Consider the following 20,384-nt stretch of genomic DNA (forward strand, 5'->3'; position numbering starts at 1 on the left):
GGAGTTTTGGGTGGCATGAGACCCTCGTTTTTGGTCAACCTTAAAACCATTCCAGCCTGTGAGAGAGCTGCTGCTGCACTCGCAGGTCAAATGCAGAAGGCTGTCATCCTTGGTTCATTACGTCTACTCAGAGCGAATGATTTATTGGTAACGGACCCAGTATGATTGTTTACCACATGGACATGTGGAGCAGTCACTCTGGTAAAATCGTTAGTCACTCTCCTTTGGGGGTCGGAGCCCAGGGGAAGAGTGGTCAAGCAAAACCTCAAACAGGATAAAAAAAAATAAAGCAACAAATGCTTATAGGAGGCATATAATGGGAGACAGGACCATAAGTGACAAATGCAGGATGTGTGCCAGTGCAGTAGAAAGTATCCAACATATCGTATCTGGCTGCTCAGTGCTAGCCCCAAGAGAGTATATGTTGCGCCATAACAATGTGGCAAAAATTGTGCACTTGGAGCTGCAGATCAAGTTTGGGAATATTGTAGAGGTCCCCTCTTACTATAACTATTAGCCTCCTCCTCTGGTTGGGTTCAATCACGTCAAGATCTACTAGGATGTCCAAATGATTACAGACAGGCGAGTAGTACACAACAAGCCTGACATCCTAGTATTGGATCAGCTGGAGAAGAGAATATCGCTGTACCTTCAGATGAGAATGCTCAGAAGACCAGAGGCGAGAAAATCAGAAAATACCAAGAGCTATCATTTGAGCTGAAGGAAATGTATGGGCTGAATACAGTGAGAGTAGTTGCAATTGTAATAACAGTCAATGGCCTGATACTCAAGTCGGTTGTGGAAATGTGTCAAAGTATTGACTTGGTAGACGAGGTGCTGAATAGAATGCAAAAATCTATCCTCCTTGTCACTGCACGTATTGTGCGTAAGTTCATAAAATAGTCAAACAGTGTTATAAAGATGAAAGGAAGGTTGCATAAAAGTGCCCCTTCTTTGAAAATATATCCGCAAGAGTGTGCTTATAAAAGGAATAATAATAATATTTTTTATTAAAAATTTTCTCACATTATATGACAGTATTTACAAATTTTGAAGTAATCATTATACAGTAACATCTTATATCTATCATACATGACTAATCTATTTATATTTCCATATTATAATTTTTTGACTGTCCCATGAAGCTAATTTTAGCTTATATTGGAGCATTGTACTCCTAAATACTCTATAGATATTTTGCAAGATTTAATAATTCAGGAAAATGCTTTAGAGATTGAGGTGGCGGACTTGAGAAATTTTTACTCACCTAGAGATACACTAGTTGACACTTCATTTAATTTAAGTGAGATAAGATTAGAGAACTCATTTAATGCTCTCCAACAACTTATAGACTCTGGTAAATTCGGAAAAGATAATGAGAGGATAGTGAAGAAGGACGAAATAAAAAGAGCAAGAAGATCCAGAGCAGACCTAGAACAATCTAAGATAAAGGTTTTAGTACTACTGATAGTCACGGAAGGGACATTGAGTGGTCTAAATAGTCAGTTGGTGGGAAATGGGTTCGAGGTGACGGTTTTAAGTAGACCAGGGTGCTCCTTTGATGCAGTAACGGGCGAAATTTCTGATTTTACAAAGAATTTTTTCCATGACGACACTGTTATAGTTTTAGGAGGTACAAATGATATAGTTGACGGAGCAGTTCAGCCTGACAACTTGGACTTCAAACCAATAATAAAAGAGCCAAGCGTGCAAAAGTAGTTGTTTCAATTATTCCTTTTAGATACGACAAACCGATTATGAACCTCAATGTTAGCAAGTTAATATCTGAGAGTAAGTTGATATCTCAGAGATTTGAAAGTCATGATAATATTGATATGTTAGATCTAACGTAACTTCGAAATGAAAGATTACTCACGTCATGGACTAAATTTCAATAAAAATAGAGGGAAGCCAGAGCTTGTCCAATTGATCAAGAATCATTTGATAAATGGAAATGTACGTGGTGATAGTTCTACAGTACAATTGAACGCTCAAATTAGTCTTGACAATTCCAGCAGTAGACGCATTCCAGTATTGAATGGTGACAATGCGTTCGATTTTTTATAGTTAGTAAACTTTTTCACGTAAACTGCCAGGGTCTTTCAAATGAAAAATTAGACCTGGAATTGTTTTTGTTAGATAGAAATGAGAATTTTGATATTTTATGTTTTACGGAACAGCTATTGCTAAAATAGTGAAGGAAAAAGAAAAAATCTTTTGTATTTGTGGAGATTTTAACGTGAATTATTTGGAAGGAGAATAAGATGTTTTTTCCCTGCCAGGCTATGAATTAAAAGCACAGTAAAATAGAAAATTTTTAAAAAAGGGAGGATCATGACTGTATTGTTGTTCGTGAGGAATCTGTCTTTAGTTCTCATCGAAGAAGAGATGTTGAGTCGCTGGCAACCGAAGGTTCTTTTGAAATTTCAGCTGTGAAGTTCAAGTTGAGGTCGATGATTAGTAAGATTATTGTTTTATTATAATCGAGCACCAAATTCTGAATTTTACTATACTCATCAAGCTTCTGTTTTCTCAAAACAGCTATTGCTAAAATAGTGAAGGAAAAAGAAAAAATCTTTTGCATTTGTGGAGATTTTAACGTGAATTATTTGGCCAATAACAGAGATAAAAGACTACTGGAGAACCTTCTAGCCACTTTCCAAATAAACAAAGTAACAAACGGACCAACTCGAGTTTCTCAGAATAGTGCTATAGAAATTTATTATATAATTATAATAACTAACTATCCAACTGATCTCTGTGACAATGTAAAGTTTTCCTGCCCTCTCACCGATCATGAAGGTATTAGTGTACGGTAACATTGAAAATGAAAAAATAAATAAACCAAATAAGAACACAATTATTAAAAATGAAAAAAAAACCTTCCGTGTTATGAATGAAACTAATTTAAATGCTCTGAACCAAGATTTATCTATGGTGAATTGGAATTGAGTTTAAAATGCTGGAAGTGTAGATGAAATTAATGTTCAATAACTTTCTCACGATTTATATAAATCATTGTAACTCAACTCCAGCTCAGAAAGTTCCAAATCCAAGACAGATGCAATTTTCATGGATTACGAAAGGTTAGAGTTTCAAATGATAGACTTAAAACTTTGAATATTCTCCGTAAAGATGATACAATAAAAAACGCCATGGATTACATTGTAACGCAGAGAGGGTTAAGGCATTTTACTTTTGGAGTGTACTTCCATTTGTATAAGAAATCTTACTAAATGCAAAGAAAATAGTACAAAAAATTCAAAAGATAATTTGCGAAATGGCACTGACTGCTTCACTCACTCACTCATTCACTTATTCATTATCAACAGAACTAAAAATCCACTGGACCAAATACGTTTTAAGTTTGGTTTGTTCACTTGGCCATCTAGAGGTGCACTAAGAACGGATTTGAAAAATTTCCAAAGATACGCCCAAAATCTTCCAGCTTTTTTATGCGTTTTCTCAGCTTTTTCAAAAATTAGTTAGCAAAAAATGTTCAAACTTGGTAGACAGGCTCAGATGAGGTATAAAAATGTTGTGTTGGAAGTTAAGTTCCGCCTACAGTTAAAACGCCTAAGCTCCGCCCAAGATCGGCGATTTTTGAGCTTTTTCCCAGTGGTTTCTAGGACTTCTCAAGAACCAATTGACAGGTCATGTTCAAATTCCGTACAGAAGTTCAGCAAGGGTCTAAACATTTATTCATAAGAGGACTCAGAACTACGCCAAAGATACGTTCAAGATAGACGGTTTTACTGTGTTTTCCCAGCGTTCCCTAGCGTTTTTCTGTGTTTTCTCACATTGTGAGAAAATGTTCAAATTTGGTGCACAGGTTCAGCTGAGGTATGAAAATGTTCTATTGGGAGGGTCTTGGAATAACGCTCAAGTTCTGCGGTTTTTGAGCGTTTTCTACGCCTTCTCGAGAACTAATTGATAGGCTAGATTATTTTCAGATTTGGTACAGAAATTAAGCAGGGGTCTATACATTTTTTTCTTAAGAGGACTTGAGAATTTACGCCAAATATACGCCCAAGATTGACGGTTTTACTGCGTTTTCTTACATTATTCAAGAATCGATTAAGAGAAAATGTTCGAACTTGGTACAAAAGTTCAGCTAGGGTCTAGAAATTTTGTCTTGAGAGGATATCAAAGTTATGCCAAAGATACGCCCAATATAGGCGCTTTCAAAGCGTTTTCCAAGCTTCACCAGCGTTTTTCGGAGGGTTTCTTTTCTCAAGTTATTCATTGAGTTATCAATGCATTTTTCTACATTTCTCAAGCAAATTCATACTTGAGAGGGTTAAATATGTTACCGTGTTGATACGTTTGTCAACTTTCCTGTATCATTCCAGTTTCAAATTTCAAAGAACTACGGTACCTACATAATTCTGATAATATCCTAACCAAGTCTCTAATTAAAAAATAACTAAATATTTATAAATTCTTATAAAAATGAAGATTTTTGAAACCCTGCATAATTCAAAGAAAGCTGAAATGAAAAATGAAAGCGTGCGAAGCGAGCCAGGGGTCCAGGGGGCGGAGCCCTTGACTTTAGTTATTTATTTATTATTTCCTAAAGGCGACTTTCTATAGAAGTATTTCAAGCCTAGGAGATTATAATGAGGTCCACGTTATAATGGCAGTGGAGAAAGATAGCAGAACAACGTTGCCTGTCTTGTCAGTGCCTTCTATATACGGTAGCTGATACAGGTTTATTGATGAAAACGGTTCATTCTCGTTTAAAATAATCAATTATATTTTATTAAGCAAGAAATTATATTTTTAATGAATTCATAATGAATTTTCATGATTGAGATGAAATATTTTGTAAATTAATTAATTCTACATTATTAAAAGACGATCTGGCAACAGAGCAAAGCGTGAAAGAGATAGCGCTATCCGCTTTGTTGAATGATAGACAAGGATAGCAATACCATTGCTAATCAAACACTGCCATTATAACGTGGACCTCACTATAGACGGATAAGGCGAGCGAATCGAATAATATTATTGTATAATTAACATTTCAAACGTTTGTAACATGCTGTTTGAGAATAAAAACATTTCATTCATTCATCTTATTATATTGTATTTTTATTTTCAATTCTTAACTAATTTTCGAATGTTTATTTCATTGTTGTCATGGAAGCAAAATGGATCACCGATTTGTTGCATTTTTGATTGAATAAATTAAACAAATAAATATTCTGTGATTAATCTTACTTATCTTGGCTATTCAATTTGTGTAATATATCCTTTAATGTTACTGGCGGAAGAAGATCTTTCAGAAGTTCTGTAACAAATTCACATTTTAATTTGTATTAATTCATCTCTCTCATATTTCCTGGATATATTTTTCCAATGAGGATGATGTCCACATAAACTTAGGTTTGTGCGTTATTATTATCATCAACTAAAGTCAGTAGTTTATAGTCTGTAAATTTAATAATGTACTTTCAATTCAAGACTAAGTATTATAGTCTGTGCAAACCTTAGATTGTAGCATTGCTATTATCAATATCTGTTAATGAGATTATGACCGCTATAGGTGCCTTAAGGTCTGGCTGCTCTGAGAACCCTGATGCAATACCCACGTTCATTGTAAAAGGCTGTGCTCCTGTTCTTGTGAAACTTCTTCATTATATTTTAAATCTATCTGTAAAATCTGGCAGATTTCCTCAAAAGTGGAAAACTGCTAGAATAACACCTGTTTTTAAGTCTGGTAAAAGAACTGATATTGTCAATTACAGAGCCATTTCTATCTTAAATTGCTTTTCAAAAATATCCGAAAAAATTTTACACTCAATTTTATATTTAGGCAGGTCAAGAGTACCATATCGGATGAGCAACGTGGATTCTTGCCAGGTCGCTCGACGGTGACCAACCTAATGACTTTCAGTAATGAAATATCACGGGTATTGGAGGAGGGATGGAGGAGGCCCTGTTGATGTAATGCAAACCGACTTGTCCAAGGCTTTCGATACTATTAGTCATAGGCTATTGTTGAGGAAGCTTGGGCAGATGGGGTTCAGTAATAATTTAGTGAGCCTTCTGCAGAGTTATTTGTGATCAAGAATGCATTATGTTAAAATTTAAATCTAGATTCTTCGAGTGTGCATCAGGGGTGCTTCAGGGTTCCAATCTTGGGCCCCTTTTATTCCTTTTCTACATAAATGATGTCCCTTCTATTACTAGTAGTTCTGTGAACAGTAGACCTCACGCAGTATTCTCATCCACAAGTACCTGATTGAAACTATAGACCTTATGGAAATACAGCAATAGACTGGCTTCTCCACACATCTGTTTAATCACTTGCCAGCTGATTTATGATGAATAATTCTATAGTCTGATTTTTACTCTAATATTGGCGTATGAAGGAGGCTCCTCTTTCCTTTTATATTATCCTTGAAATGCAAAATTTCCAAAAACCTTGTATACACGTCGACGCACAATTAAAAAAGGAACATACCTGTCAAATTTCATGAAAATCTATTACCGCGTTTCGCCGTAAATGCGCAACATATAAACATTTAAACATTAAGAGAAATGCCAAACCGTCGACTTGAATCTTAGGCCTCACTTCGCTCGGTCAATTAAAAATTCCTCCTGCCTAATGTATGCAGATGATCTTAAATTGTATAAGGAGATCAGGATTGTGGATTATAGACTTGCATTGCAGGGTGATATTGACAATTTTTCCCATTGGTGTGAAGTTAATGAACTAAAAATAAATGTTCCAAAATGCAAATTCCTAAGTTTTAATCGCCAGATAAATTCATACTACATAAACGATAGGCCATTGGAACAGGTGATGCACTTCAAAGACCTTGGAGTTGAGTTTGCTTCAGACTTATCATTCAACTTGCATATTGATTCAATGGTTTCTAGAGCTAATCAACAAATGGGCTTCATCCTTAGAGCCTGTTCGCCGTTTAGTGATGTGACCCCCTTGATTTTGATTTATAAGTCACTGGTGAGAAGTCTGCTTGAGTATGCATCCGAGATATAGAATCCATACCATGTGGATAGAATAAGTACTCTGGAACGGTTACAGAATAAATTTTTACGATTCATGTACTCCAAAAAATTCAAAAATTGTTGTCCATTTGACTTCCCAACAGAGTCATTGAGAAGTTTATTCCATGTGACATCCTTGAAAGTAAGGCGTGATGTTAGAGCGCTTATTTTCTTCTTTGGAATCTTAAATAATGAAATTGATTCACCATATTTACTCTCCAAAATGAACATATATTTCACTAGTGACTCGTCGCTCTGAGTTTTCTTTTTCGGTTCCTCGATCCACAACACTTAGAAATTACAACTCATCTCTTAATAGGATGCAAAGAACTTATAACAGTTTGTCTGGGCGCCTAGATGTCTTCTGGTTTTCTCGCGCTAAATTCCGGAAAGCGTTATATGATAGTCTTGTGTAAGCAGGATCTGATCAATTGAATAGTTGATGTGTCAGTGTGGATGTGCATATGGTTTGGGACGTCTATTATATTCTTTAATATATGTAAGTTTATCACATTGTGTACACATACTTATCATGAGGAAAGGCACAACAGGCTCATGCCCAAAACTGTCCCATTTCCAATTTATACTATACTGCTCGGTTGAGGAAGGGAACTCAGTTCCCGAAAATTTCCGTTTCTAATGTAAGTTTTTGAGTGTTTTCAATCTATTTATGTCTTGTGTCTCCTGTTTTAATTCATATTACAAACTTTAAAGTGTTTTCTGTTATGTGCTATATTTATATATATTTATATATACAGAGTGTCCCACCAAGGTTGTAACAGCCGTTGACCATAGATTCTACGCGTCATTTCTGACAAAAAATGTTCAGTAAACTTTTTTCCTATCGACCTTAGTTTTCGAGATTTTTCGATATTTTCAGAATATGCCTACTTCCAGTCATTAAATACTCAATAACTCGAAAACTACTGTTCAAATTTCAAGGGTATTGTTGGAAAGAGAAAAACATTTCGAACAAGATTAATAGCGGGCCAGGTCATCCAAACAAACACACATCTCGTCAATATCTCATACACAGCTTGTTTCATTCAATTACAAACAAGGAAAGCGATCAATGACAAACCTTATGCTTAAATCAGCAGGTATAGACAAAGTATGGTGCCGAGTGAAGGAAGAGACAGTAAATAATCTATGATCGCTGATTTTTCAAGACAGAGATGATTATGAGCTGTCAGCCTTGATATGGAAAGGCCCAGTAGGAAGCTGGGCCCAAGCCAGCATAGAAACCATCGACTGAAGAGGCAGACTGGCACACGTTCTTACCTATGCAGATAATTTTCAAGAAATATGCGATCATTAGGGGGAGTTTTCTTTTAGATCTTATTTGATATCAATGTCTGGGGGCCTCTGATATTCATTAGAAAATTCTATAAGAAGAAGAAGGTGTACTCGGGATGATGGGTGGCTAAGGGCCTATTAAAATCAACTAGTACGCTGAAGAATTACAGTGTTTGGTCAGCTGACAAGTGGATTATTCATTGCATGCATTACCCAGATGTCTGGAGAAGCCGTACCCACAGATACTTGTAGATGAGAAAAGTGCGTAGGATCTACTGTTCACAGAACTTCTAGGTTATTGACCAAACACACTGAGGTCACTCAGATTTTCTTTCGTCTATCTGTATGTATATAACGCATTAACGGCCAAACACGTTGATAGAATTCTATGAGATTTGAAATGAAATGAAATGTTTTATTGGAAGAAATAAAAAAATTACAACATCTTAGAAATACATAATAAAAGCAATACAAATTTGACAATATGAGAAAATACTATTACAAAATAAAATGAAATGTCAATTGAGTATTTGCATCTCGAGGTACTAGACCTGTTTGAGATGATAATATAAACTTGATTACAAAACTAGCGCTGCAAAATAAGTTGGGCTACTGAGGCGCATATGAAGTGACACATTACATAGTGATACATAGCAGAATCGATGAATTATCAATTTTAGCTTGAAAGTATATTAGGCTATACAATATTATGATATACAAGTTTATTAGGCTACATGAGAATTTTAAAAAAGGTAAAATTCTTTACTCTCACACTCCATTAAAAATTTCTTGACATCTCTCAAAAACCTTGATCGTATCTTGCATTGCCTTATCTCCAAGGGCAGCAGGTTGTAGAACTTTGGGGCTAAATAAGAAAAAAATTCATAAAGTGATTACTTAGTCCAGTCAATATATACATAAAAAAGGGGGTGTGCTTGCAATATATATTGTAGTTCTGATTTTCTTATATATTAGCCGATTTGGATACATGAGAGAAATCCACAACCAATTTCTTCATGCGAAATTTCCTTGTGCTAGATACAGAATGGCCCAAAAACCTCGTATTTTCTGTTCATTTTCCAGTTTTCAGCTATTTCCGCCAAATCCGTTAATCGGACAGAAAAATTTGCTCCTGCCTTTTTTTAGATTAAATAATTCTGAATAAAATGAATCATTCGGAACTCTCTATCGCTAATCTAGGAGTACTAAATTATGATTTTTCAAAAATGAGTGAAATTTAAAGAAAAAAATCAATTTTGATGAATTTTAGTTTTTGATCAACAATATCTTCAGATTGTTACCATTTAGATGTAAAATCCCTCTGGGCGTATTTTTGTGCTCTACAATCTGACATCAGGTAGAGCGCTCTATCTCATTTAGATTTCCAGGTTCTGACAACAATGATCCTTGTATTGTAAAAACCTAACTTTTAGCTTCAACCATCATCACCGACTAAATTGTCGTCACATTGATATTTCGCACAATGATATAAGTTGATGAGATTATGTTCTATGGGAATCACCCGTTAAGGTGCGTACAGACTTTCGCTCTGCTCCGCAACCGAACGTCACTCCAGCAGAGCGATTGATGATCGACCGGCGAGCAAGAGTGGTTCGACCGGGGAACGCGAGAAGATCTAACATCTTCCGTAACGTTCATGATGGGTGCGTAGGCGGAGCGAATGTGGTTCGATGGTGGTACGAGGGCGGTACGAGGGCTGTACGAGGGAGGAGCGTGCTCGGTGCGGGTTGGAAGCGCGAATATGTGTACGCAGCTTTAGATGCACTTCATTTCATTATTTCCTAGAGGAGAGGCGCGCATAAAGACACCTCAAGGACCAAAATTTCAAACACTCATAAATTTTGACACAATGCTCGGATCTCATCGTACTACACTTCATTCTTCTCAGCTTGTCAAGGCGGTCAAATCATGCATCATAAGTGAAATTCGGTTGAAAAATCTATTGTTGGGAGTACTTCAACCAGTATTTCAATATACAGAAAAATTACGTATTTCTATATTCAAAGCTATGTATCTCGGTAACCCGTTATTATAAAAAAACATCACTTGATCATGGAATGTACAATAGAATCTTCTCTTCAATTTGCTGTAAACTTTTATTGAAAAAATATGTTCGTAAAGTAAGATTTTGATTGTTGAAAGAAAACCGGAAATAGATATTTTCCTCATATTAACGGTCTTGGCAATTCTATGATAGGCAAAAGTGATTGAAGATGGATTTTAGGCAGCTGAGCTCATAGAGGATGAATTTATCTACAATTTGGAATCAATTGTGAGTTTCTATGATGTATCAGACTCGTTTTAGAAACTTTTGATTAACAGTAGAATCACAAAAAAAAGAAAAATTGAAATTGCCAATTTTTAGAATATCCTGTAACTTTCGAATGGTATTGGAATCGAAAGTATTATTCATTGGAATGCGAAGAGGAGTAACATTTTCACATCCTCACAAGATTTGGAAATTTTATCTGAAGTATTTTACAAGATATGCAGCTTTGAATATAGAAATTTACCATTTTTTTGTGTGTTGGAATATGGGCTTGAGTGCACTCAACAATAAATTTCCTATTTTTCGACCGAATTTCACTCATGATGCATGATTTTGAACCGCCTTGACGAGCTGAAGAGATTGAGGTTTAGTAAGATAAGATCCGAACATTGTGTCAAAAGTTATAAGTGTTTGAAATTTTGATCCTTGAGGTGTCCTTATTCTAGGTACATTGATACTAACTAATGAAAATAAATCATCCATGTAAGAACGGGGAATACAGAAGAAATGAAATGATGATAACAGATTGGGTTGCTAAAATTAATGATTCTTTCCCCCAATATGTCATAGGAACCTGTGCTAAAAATGCACAACGTCGATTCACGGTTATTAGACATTAATCGTTTTCAACATTTTTATCATATTTACCATTTCCTTTGGGATCATATGCAGGGGTTTTTTTATTTCTTCTCCTATTTATTTCATCAGCCTCTATGGCACGAGGTTGGATATATAATTTCTCTTTTCCTAAATCTATACCAGTGATACTCCAATAGATTCCTGCGAGGAAAGAATGATAAAAATCATATTCATTAGTTATATATAATAATGGACTTAATCAGTGTATTTTTGATTCAAATTTTTAAGGCAACACGCAACATCTACTTGTTCTTTCTTTCATTCTAAATTCAGGCTCTTGCCTCTTCCAACTCAATATAATATATCTAGGCTTAATCTGTTAAAGTTAAGTATTACATTAGTCTAGTCAATATAGACATGAAAAAGGGGTGTGCTTGCAATTTATATTATAATTCTTAATATATTTATATTTTTTAAATATATTGTATGCATAAGTGAAGTCCAGAACCAATTTTTTCATCCAAAATTTCCCTGTGCTAGATAAAGAGTGGTTCAAAAACCTCGTATTTTCAGTTCATTTTCCAGTTTTCAGCTATTTCCGCCAAGTTCTGTAGACAGGAAAATTCGCTATCGCCTTTTTATAGGGATAGATTATGAAATGAGATCATTCGGAACTCTATCTCCAATGAGTATGGAGTTAAGATTTTTCAAAATGGGTGAAATTTCAAGAAAAAAAAACAAATTTGATGAATTTTAGTTTTTGATCAACAATATCTTCCGATTGTTACCATTTAAATCCCTCTAGGCGTAATTTTTTACTTCACAATCTGAAAAAAAGCTTAAAAAATATTTTAATAAGAATTTATGAATGAAATAAATCTTGCTACAATGCTATAGCATAAGGAAAATATTGAAATCGGGAATCAAGATGGCTGCTGAAGCCATCAGCCAATAGAAAAAAAGACTTGCATTGTCTACACTGTTTTTCTAGTCACTGCACTGTGCCCTTGCTTAAAGTGTCACCCCGTCAACCTGCCACCTCCTTGAAATGTTCAAAAACCGGGTTTAAATGTGACAGCTCGTCAGGGTGACACGTTTAACAGTCGCAGTGAGTAATACGGTAGCCTATAATAGCCTACGGTATATCATTTCTTCAGTAGAAAAAATGAATCAACAATATTTTTATGTGGCGTGCGTGGCGAGCATGACAGTGCTCTCCAGTAGAGCTGCCACCACCAGGTTTTTTTGGGTCCTGGGCCCTGTTACTTTTATAGGATAATATTATTAAATAAATACGCAAATTCACCAAAACAATCTCACTCTATTGAAAAAATCCCATAACAAACATCTATACTCTCTCTCTCTAAACATAATCACTCCTCAATCACATTACTAAAAACTACATCTCACTATCTCAAGCACAACCTTCCTCTAGCGCGTCTCGGAACGTTCTCCCTCTAGTTTCGCCTCTACGCGGTCATCACTCTCTCAGCTCACCAGTTCAAAAGTCCAATTTGGTGGCCTGAGTGATGACTCCGCTATTCTAATAATTAATATCCTATGAGAGCGGGGTGTTTGAATTGTTACATCACCCCTCCGCATGAAAAAGATGTGGCATATACAATTACTGGCACATCTTTAAACTAAGTTGAAATCAAATAAAATTTAAATCTTGACAATATCGTTAAATATAGTTAATACATTTTCATATTCATTACATTTTAAAAATTTATATAATAAAATTCAAGGAGAGAGAGTATCATACTTATACATTTGAATGATGAATCTAGTCTAATTTTACAAACAATAAATTATTGGCACAGAGCAAAGCAGAGTCCATCTTAACACATTAGGCTACCATAAAGTTCTCCCACATAAAGTTTTAAATTTCTAATCATTATAGTCCCCACCACACATTGGTCACTTTTGAACACCCAGCGATTTTGAAACTGTTGAGTTGACTCTTAGGCAGTGTCGTTGCCGAATGTTGTCTCCTGCATTATCTTCTCGAGGTGACCGCCTCCTTCAACTCGGATGGTGGTGTGCCTGTGGCTCTGTTGCTCTGGCCTCTCTGTCCGTTCGCAAAAGGCACTCCTGCGAGACAACACAAAAACTACGACCAGTATCAAGCTTATACTTATTATACATATTATTAAATACAGCAATAAATTGTCAATTTTCTATTACACTAAACATAAATTATTCTCATGTTTCAATATATTAGATTTTCCTAAGTCAATACTGATGACTTTATTGAATACGGTAGGCTTCTTCATACTTATAATATTTTACTTTCAAAACTATTTTCATCTCCTAAATTAATTTTAATATATAATAATAGCATAAGGTATAAATATACTACAAGTTTTCATAGTTCCTTTGGTGTGAATTAAAGCAAGACATGAAAATTCTTCAATAATAGAATATTATGCATTTCGTTTTCATTCACAAAATTAGTGAATCAAAGTTTCATTATTGGTTTTCCCATGGGCATGTTTAGTTTCTTATTATTAGTTTCAATCACACAAATCATTCTTCCACAATCATCAACATTCACTGGCCATCACTTTCACACTCCATACTTACTCAACATACTAATCATTCACACCTTGTTTTAGTTCTTTATTTTGTTCCTGTCTCAAGTAAACTTGCTTTAATTCTTTCTCACCAACATTTAAAGTTATCATCTTGAAGTAATACAAAATAAATATCCATAATAAAAATAAACTTCGACATATATAAACTTCCTACTGAATATTATAATTGAATAAATAAATGAATAATCTATCGTATGGGGTCATTCTTTTACATTCAATATACAATATATATTTATATCTCAATAATCATGGACATAATCAATACACTACATAATCGTTATATCTTCTTGGTTTTTTCCTTTTTCTCTTGTGTTTCGAGTTTGCATCGTTATCTGATTCATTTTCATCATATGCTTCCTCTTCTCTTACTTCGTCATTGTTATCGTCGTCGTCTTCATCTTGCTTTTAGACTTTTTGTCGTACTGCTTCTTCTGCGTTTTCCTTGCCTTCTCTTGGCACTCAACTGACATTTCTTTTATAGTTTGTAGTCTACTTCTAAGATCTTCTATATAATTCGAATAAATCTCTGTATCTTCAGTTAATGTGAGATCAGCTTCAAGCGGTGTTCTCATTTTCTTTCCGAATACCATCTCATAAGGTGTGTATCCAATTGATTCGTGCTCTTGCGAATTGTATGCCATATTCACCATGGGAAGCAACTCATCCCAGTCATCTTGATTTTTGTTGACATAATGACTCAACATTTTTGGTATAGTTCTGTGAACTCTTTCCGTTCTACCATTACTCATTGGGTGATAAGCTGTTGTTTGTAGTTTTCTTATTCCTAGAAGTTTGCACATCGATTTCATCAGATCAGACGTAAAATTAGTTCCTTGATCAGTAATTAATTCCATTGGTACGCCGATTCTTGTTATCACTCTCTGTATTAGTGCTTGTGCAATAGTCTCAGCAGTTTGATCCGGTAGGGCGATAAAATCCCCATATCTAGTAAAATGATCAATTACTGTTAGGATGTATCTGTTTCTTGACTTTGATAACGGAAGTGGACCTAGAATATCACATGACAGTCTGTATCCAAACTCGGTCACTTCTTTAAATTCTCCTAAGGGTGCTTTCGATTTTCCGTAATCTGTTCTTTTACTACATTCTTCACACGCTCTTATAAAATTAGTTACATCATTCTTCATTTTAGGCCAATAAAACTTTTCTTGAATTCTTACAATTGTTTTCTTAATGCCCCCATGACCGGCATAAGGAAGATCATGGTGGAGACTAATAACTTTCTCTCGAAGGCTTCTTGGTATAACAATCAACTTCTTATCATGTTTCTTGAAGTGAATGATCCCTTCTGGACTCAATTTGAAACTAGGATACTCTCGAAGGCGCTGACACTCTTCGTCTGCTCTCTGCTTCTCTCTTATGATTTCCAAGTCTAACAATGGAAGATTCTCAACTGTATTCTTGTATATAACTCTGCTTAAGCAGTCTGCATTTGAGTGTTTAACACCAGGCTTGTGAATTACTTTATAATCGTACTCAGCTAACTTCAAAGCCCATCTGGTTAGTCTACTTGATGGATCTTTCAGTGATAAAAGCCACTTGATAGCACTATGATCAGTATATAAAGTGAATGATCGACCATAGAGGTAACATCTAAAATATTTAACAGCCCACACAACTGCTAATAGCTCTCGCTCTGTTACACTGTAATTTTGTTCAGCTGAATTGAGTTGTCTAGATGCATATGCAATAACATGTTCAACTCCATTGATTTCCTGAGCTAAAATTGATCCAATTGCGAAATTACTGGCATCTGTGCTAAGAATAAATGCTTTTGAGAAATCTGGATAAATAAGTAGCGGTTCTGTGATTAGTTTTTCTTTCAACTTTTGAAAAGCGGTTTCACATTCTTCATTCCAGTCAAAATGTTGATTCTTTTTAGTTAATTTTGTAAGCGGTTTGGCGATTTCGGCGAATTTTGGAACATGTCTTCTGTAATAACTGCATAAACCTACAAAACCACGGATTTCTTTTTCATTTTTAGGTCGAGGAAACTCTTTGATTGCTTCAATTTTCTTAGGACATGGCTTGATTCCATCCCTGTTGACTATGTGACCTAGAAAACTTATTTCTGGCTTAGCAATTTGACATTTTTTCAATTGAACACTCAAATTGACTTCTCTAAATCTATCCAATACTTCGGCAATATCTTCAGTGTGCTGATCTATTGTAGGGCTAAATATTAAAATATCATCCATGTACGGTAAGCATGCTTTTCCTTTCAATCCTAACAAGGTAGAATCTACAAGTCTTTGAAACACTGCTGGTGAATTGATAAGTCCCATTGGCATTCTTGTATATTCATAATGTCCATCAGGAGTACTGAAAGCAGTTTTTTCTTGACTCTCAGGGTGCATTTTGATTTGGAAGAATCCAGAATTCATATCAAGTGCTGTGAAATATTTGCTACCTCCTAATGAATCTAATGTCTCGTGGATATCAGGTAAAGGCCATACTTCTGGAACTGTAATTTTGTTAATTTCTCTAAAATCAATACACATTCTGTATGTAATAACACCATCAGGACCTGGTTTTTTCGGAACAATAACAACTGGTGCTGACCAAGGTGATGAACTGGTCACAATGATTCCTTTGTCTAGCTGTTCCTGAATAAGTTTCTTCAAAACATCTCTCTGTGAATGTGGTACCCTGTACGGTCTTTTATTAATAGGGGGGTGATCACCAGTATTAATTTTGTGTTCTACTGTTGATGTGCAGCCTAAATTCTCAATTCCTTCAAGACTAAAAATGTCAATATATTTGCAAAGTATATTTCTCATCTTAATTCTCTCTTCATTATCCAAATGACTCAACTTTCCTTCTAATTTAGCTGCAAACTCCTCTGTTCTGTTTCTAGTTAGCTTCACTTCTTTATAGTTAGCATCGTGTTCATCATTGCTTGATTGAGACTCTTCAACATTACAAATTAATGTGTTCTTATATAATGTTAAATCTTCATTGGTTACATTTGTTACTTTAGTCCAACACATACCATTCATTACTTTAGAAAGACTTCGAGCTATTAAAATTCCATGAACTTTGACTGTTACAGGCTCTGTTATTATTACTTTGTTTTCTAATTCATTTTTCAATTCTTTATTGTTTTTTCCCAATTTGATTTGTACTATTCTCTCCGACCTAGCAGGTATTGTGAGATTGGTTCTACAATACGCATTAACATGAACTGTCGATTCTGAGGGTAATTTTGAAGTTATCGGTTTTGATTGGATATAATTTTCTTCTATCTTTGAATTTGTAAAATCTGTTTGAGTACTTCCTTCACTTTTCATACTTATAGTTTTTGATTGAGTATTTTCTTCTTCAACCTTCATATAGCCACTCTTTTTGTAATCTTCATTGGAACTGTTTCTTTCATAAAGTCGCGCAACTTGCCTTCCCTCCATAAATAATATACTACGATCAAGGTCTATGACTGACTTTTTAATTTTGAGAACATCATATCCCAGTATTGCAATATAGGTGTCTGGTAAGTCAACTACTATTAAGTCGCATTTTACCTCCATCCCATTCAGTTTTATAACTTGCCTCACTGTCCCATGCACTCGCATAAGGGCTCCAGCGATGCCTCTAATTAGGATGTTGCTTGGAGTGATTGTGCCAGTTACGATTTGTCTTGTGATAAGGGATACTTGTGCTCCCGTATCAACTACAATCTTTCCTTCCACTCCTCCAATACTACCATCCACAACTAGTTCTTCGGCACTATTTTGGCATAATGTAGTTACAATTTTGGGCTTACTTCGTCTCGCCTGTCCAGACCTATTACAAAACTGATCTGAATTTACTAATGTTTGGGGTTCCCAACGGCGGTCTTGAGCTCCCCGTTGTCGTTTAACAACTTCTCTTGATCTTTTCGGTTGTCATTTATCTTTTTCCCACTTCCCCAACAATTGTGTGCAAGATGTCCTCGCTTGTTGCAATTGTTACAAATTTTATCTGCGGAATATTGTTTCATTCTACATTCAGTTTCTAGATGACCCTTTTTCTTACAAAAGTTACAAACTCTAATGCCCACTTGTTGAGTGTCAGTGTGTACAACTCTCTTCCTACAATGTCTAGCGATGTGTCCAATCTTCCCACAGTTATAACAATTTTTTTGAGTTATTGTGCTAAATACTTTTCTAGATGGCTCCTGTTCATTTTGGAAGGGTTTTCTATCTAGGTTGGAAATCGCTATGGCTGTTGTTACTGCTTCTTTAAAGGATGTTGGGAATTTGATTCGAGTTTGTTTCCCTATTTCGCCAAGTAATCCTCTTAGGAATGACTCCATGGCTCTCCTATCAGCTTCTTCCCTTAGTATTTTATTAGCTTCATCACTTGCTGTTACTCTAATCGTCTTCCTACTAATGTTCATGACTCGGTCTGCATATTTTTCAATTGACTCTCCTTTATTTTGTTGGATTGATGCCAATTGCTCATAGTAATAGCGACTTGGTAGGCTATCACCAAAACGCTCAACCAAAGCTGCTCTAATTTCAGCTGCAGATTTTGCATTCCTACACCTATCATCTGACTTGAAAAACAATAATGCACTTCCGGTAAGTTTTAATCTGATAATTTGTGTCTTTTGAAATTCTGACCAGCCACACAAGTGAGAGATTCCATCAACAGTGTCAAGAAAAGAATGGATTTGATCTGACTGCTCTCCATCGAATGTTGGAATACTGCTAACTAGATCGAAATTTGGTTTGACATTTTGCTCAGGGGGTGTAACAAGTTCTACATCTACTAAATTTGTATCTGTTCTATTTAGGTCTCTGTTAACAGTTTCGTTTAGTGTGATACTAAGTTGATTTAATCTAGCTGATAGCGCTTCAAAAGCAGCTTGAACTTCTACTTCCTGCCCTTCAAAATTAACTCTCTCAGCCATTTTAAATTTTTATAATTAACCTTTCATTTGCATAAATAAATAACTCTCATAAAACAATAAATTTAATCTATCAGCTTTGTGTGACCTAGATAATTTCCTGAAATCTTTTCATCTTAAATTATTTTATAATAAACAATATTGATATCTGACCTGATCGATTCAGCATAAATGAACATTAATAATTTGATATGAGCTCTAAATAAACGAATGTAGACCTATCATAAAATGAATTCATCGGGAAGTCTATCTCCAACATAAACGCCACATAAATATTCGATAAATATATAAATAATAACAATAATATTTTCAATATAGAAAGAGCTGTATAAATTGCTCACCAAATTTAATTGATGTCTTCATCTCCATTGTAGAATGCCGCAAACGTTGCCCCAGTAGTAGATCCATGTTATTACAGTTGTCATCCGCCGAACAGCTGGTAGAATGACAGCGACAGTCTCTATGGAGTCGTGTAGCCTGAAGAGCGATGAACCTGGTGACGTATTCGCCAACACCCAAAAGTTGGAGGAAGCCCACGTCACACCTCTGCCAATCCCCACCTCAACGTTTCGCTGGTTCGCTGCCCGCGTTCTGCTGACTCAGGACACTTCCGCTTTCCAGAGTTCAACAATCGCGCTCGGTTTCATATTTCATCCGAATAATTTTCGAACTCACTGTTCAACAGTCTTTAAAATTGAATTTAATAATTTTTTTAGCTGCATCATTTTTGAGACGTCAACGTTATTTAGAAAATATTACTGCACGGATTTGATATATTGAACTATGAATTGAAGAAATTTCACCTTTTGTCCGAATTCATGTAGAAATAAATTTATACTGATCATTATTTGGTAGTTAATAAAGTTCTCTTCATCTTCACAAACTAACGAAATACATAATACACATAATCAAGAGTTCAACACAATCACGTACACACATTCAAAAACGAATTAAAATTTAGTAATGCTTAACAATGAACTTTGAAACTATCACGGCACCAATATTATCTTTCGGAGACAATTTTTACTGTTCTTTCACGGTTGAAATACTTTTAAAAAGTTTTCAGAGTTCGGATCCCACCGCCAAGTCACCACTTGTGGCGTGCGTGGCGAGCATGACAGTGCTCTCCAGTAGAGCTGCCACCACCAGGTTTTTTGGGTCCTGGGCCCTGCTACTTTTATAGGATAATATTATTAAATAAATACGCAAATTCACCAAAACAATCTCACTCTATTGAAAAAATCCCATAACAAACATCTATACTCTCTCTCTCTCTAAACATAATCACTCCTCAATCACATTACTAAAAACTACATCTCACTATCTCAAGCACAACCTTCCTCTAGCGCGTCTCGGAACGTTCTCTCTCTAGTTTTGCCTCTACGCGGTCATCACTCTCTCAGCTCACCAGTTCAAAAGTCCAATTTGGTGGCCTGAGTGATGACTCCGCTATTCTAATAATTAATATCCTATGAGAGCGGGGTGTTTGAATTGTTACATTTTGCAGTAAACAAAAATATTAACTTTTTCAGCAGCTACCTTATTTTACATTTTTAATGTCAAATATTGGGTTATTAAATGATAGGCTAATTCATTTTGACACTAGAGAATGTGATAGAAGTGACTATTAGTAGGCTATCTATCAATACTATAAATGGTCATGGATAAAAATGTCCGAAAATAGTCTGATTTATAT

The 20,384-nt window shown here is 35.3% G+C and overlaps 2 protein-coding genes and 1 long non-coding RNA gene across 5 annotated transcripts in view; 1 reads left to right on the forward strand and 2 right to left on the reverse strand.

Annotated features, from left to right (window-relative positions):
* Positions 1–20,384, forward strand: part of LOC111044622 — a 49,683-nt gene that overhangs the window by 16,993 nt on the left and 12,306 nt on the right. The window lies entirely within an intron of this gene.
* The window catches only part of LOC111044621, a 32,770-nt gene that overhangs the window by 3,250 nt on the left and 9,136 nt on the right, over positions 1–20,384 (reverse strand). For both annotated transcript variants that reach the window (XM_039419434.1, XM_039419433.1), the window contains exons 4-5: positions 11,252–11,383; positions 5,224–5,293 (exon numbers count right to left, since the gene is read on the reverse strand). In XM_039419434.1, coding sequence (XP_039275368.1) covers positions 5,224–5,293; positions 11,252–11,383 — 202 coding nt within the window. The remainder of the gene's footprint in view (positions 1–5,223; positions 5,294–11,251; positions 11,384–20,384) is intronic.
* LOC120349419 lies at positions 12,638–20,198 on the reverse strand. The gene is made up of 2 exons (XR_005570338.1): positions 19,030–20,198; positions 12,638–13,276 (listed from the first exon to the last, which is right to left on the reverse strand). It is a non-coding gene; the product is annotated as an uncharacterized LOC120349419 (long non-coding RNA).

The sequence above is a fragment of the Nilaparvata lugens genome, chromosome 1 (assembly GCF_014356525.2).
Source record: "Nilaparvata lugens isolate BPH chromosome 1, ASM1435652v1, whole genome shotgun sequence".
Lineage (NCBI taxonomy): Eukaryota > Metazoa > Arthropoda > Insecta > Hemiptera > Delphacidae > Nilaparvata > Nilaparvata lugens.